This window comes from Mus pahari, chromosome 6 (genome assembly GCF_900095145.1).
Source record: "Mus pahari chromosome 6, PAHARI_EIJ_v1.1, whole genome shotgun sequence".
Classification (NCBI taxonomy): domain Eukaryota; kingdom Metazoa; phylum Chordata; class Mammalia; order Rodentia; family Muridae; genus Mus; species Mus pahari.
This window is the reverse complement of record NC_034595.1, coordinates 68,217,521-68,219,879: the sequence shown is the minus strand read 5'-3', so window position 1 is coordinate 68,219,879 and position 2,359 is coordinate 68,217,521. Positions and strand designations below refer to the sequence as shown.

General features: G+C 43.4%; 1 protein-coding gene across 1 annotated transcript in view; it reads right to left on the bottom strand.

The window, feature by feature from the left end:
- The window catches only part of Eif2b3 (eukaryotic translation initiation factor 2B subunit gamma), a 72,102-nt gene that overhangs the window by 17,887 nt on the left and 51,856 nt on the right, over positions 1-2,359 (bottom strand). Inside the window, exon 8 of the mRNA XM_021201200.2 lies at positions 1,853-2,043. Within this exon, the coding sequence (XP_021056859.1) occupies positions 1,853-2,043 (191 nt within the window). The remainder of the gene's footprint in view (positions 1-1,852; positions 2,044-2,359) is intronic.

Below are 2,359 nucleotides of genomic sequence, written 5' to 3'. Positions count from 1 at the left end.
AAAAAAAAAAAAAAAAAAAAAAAAAAAAAAAAAGAAAAGCAGGTTGAAGGTAAAGGGGGTGTGGCTACTTTAAACTACTTGGAAGGACGAGAGAACATCCACCTGTGATTGCAGTATTACAACCCTGCTCAGCTGTGCAATCACTGCATTCCATGCCTGTGCTTGCTGGGGAGGCCTTGCCGGCACTGCTAACAGTGGTCCTCAGAGACTAAGCTCCAAGCCCAGCAGTGAGTCTTCCCCTACAGCATGCAGCCAAGGTCCTGTGGCTCTATCTGCTGTGCAGGCCTAGCATTAGAGGATGCTCCAGCCTCAGCCTATTTATAACCCTTGCTTCCAGACCAGGCTGAGGAAAGCTGGTTCTGAGTAAATGTGGGGCACACTGTTTTCTTATAGCTCTCTGGTTTGAGGTTTCCTTGGATTTATAAGCAATCCACACTGAATGTAGCTTAAGGTCAGGACCTGAGGTATACCCATCATTCAGTATGAGTCTCTTATTATTTACCTCCCAGGAAGTTATCAAAATTCTACCAGCAACAATGCCAGCAGCTAATCTTTTACAACCCCATTCAAACTCTCTTTTCTTATTCTCAATGCTTCACTCCAGCCTATTTTCATTTTCTGGCCTCCTTATTCCTCTCTCCTGCCCTCACTCCTAACTGTGAGGGACCCTGAACACACCCAGCCTTCTCCGCCTGTGCCTTCGGTGAGGCCTGGCTTAGTTTTGAGAAGCAAGACCCCTCACTACTGTGAACTCCTCACAGTTCTTCCCTAGAGACTCCCTCCTTGGGTCATCTGGTCGCTCTCAATTCTCCCTTCCTCTCTCCATTCATCCCATTCTTTTTCTGTCTTTTTAAAAAAATTTATTTATTTTATGCATATGAGTACACTGTATTTGTCTTCAGACACATCAGAAGAGGGCATCAGATCCTATTACAGATGGTTGTGAGCCACCATGTGGTTGCTAGGAATTGAACTCAGGACCTTGGAAGAGCAGTCAGTGCTCTTAACCACTGAGTCATCTCTCCAGCCCCCCTTTTGTGTCTTTTTAAAATTCAGTTTACCTTAAACAACAAATGATAAAATAAGCAAGAAATTCCTACAGAGATTTCACTAGCCCACTGAGTTCACTAGTTCTGAACTCAGTATGTAGGCAATATGACCTTGAAACTGTAATCCTTTTGTCTCTCTGTCCTGATGCTAGAATTACAGGTAAGACACCCAGTTTGTGCAGTACTGGGAACTGAGCCCAGGCATTCCTGTATGCTACCAAATGGGCCTATATTTCCAGCTATATTTCTATGTATATTTCTCTATACATAGTGCTGAACAGCCTGAAACTTTACCAATCTACATGGGTAGACAATATTTATATGTTTTATTTTTTCCCTGAGACAGATCTTGCTATGCTACCCAAGCAGGCCTTCAACACAAATTCTCCTGCTTCTGCCTCCCAAATCCTAGGATCACAGGTGTGAGGCACCATGCCCGGATTGGAACTTGCTACATAGCCCAGGCTACCTTCCACTCTGTATGTCTCAACCTCCTGAGAGCTGGGCTTACAGGTACACACAATCATGTCTGGCTTTATCTGCTTACTTAGGAAGTAGTTAGTATACAAATGTTCACCCTGAACCAAACAGGAGAGCTGCTGCATCCACAACTCAGAAGCTAACCTCACTGGAGAGCCTTTCCTTGAGCCCACTGAGTTCCCGTCTTTGGAGTCTTCCCTGACATTCCAAGTTTTGCTCAGCTTCAGAAATGTAGACTGTGAATGTTAACCATTTTCCTAATGAAGGCATAAGACAAAAAGCTGGGCCTGGCTAGGGCAGGAAGTCCTTGGGCCCCTTCTTACCTGTCTGTTGGCTTCCATGTAGAGTCCCAGTGTGCTTACACGAGAGCAAAGTCCTTCTTTCATGATGTGGACATAGCAGCGAACCTGTGATCTAGACAAATCTTCCCACTTGTCTCCTCGAAAAGCATTCCAGCAGGCATCATAGGGAGCCAAGGTCAGAGTGTTGTCTTTTTTTATAAAACTGTAAATATCTTCGGAGCAAACATCCGGAGTAAATAAAGGGAAAGGTGGTAAAGGAGACACAGATTGAATTAGGTTTTGCTTGTGTTTAGACAGGGTCTCCATACATAGTGCTGAACACCCTGAAACTCACGGAGCCTTTCCTGTGACTCCTGGCTGAGACACAGTCAAATTTTAGAGGCAGGTTTAGCTAATATTTTTTTCCTTGAAATTCATCAATAAGCTTGGACCCTGGAGAAACCTCATTACAACTGAAAAGACTAAATCAATTTTAAAGACAATGTACTTTCTTTTTTTTTTTTCTTTCTTTCTTTTTTTTTTTTTTTT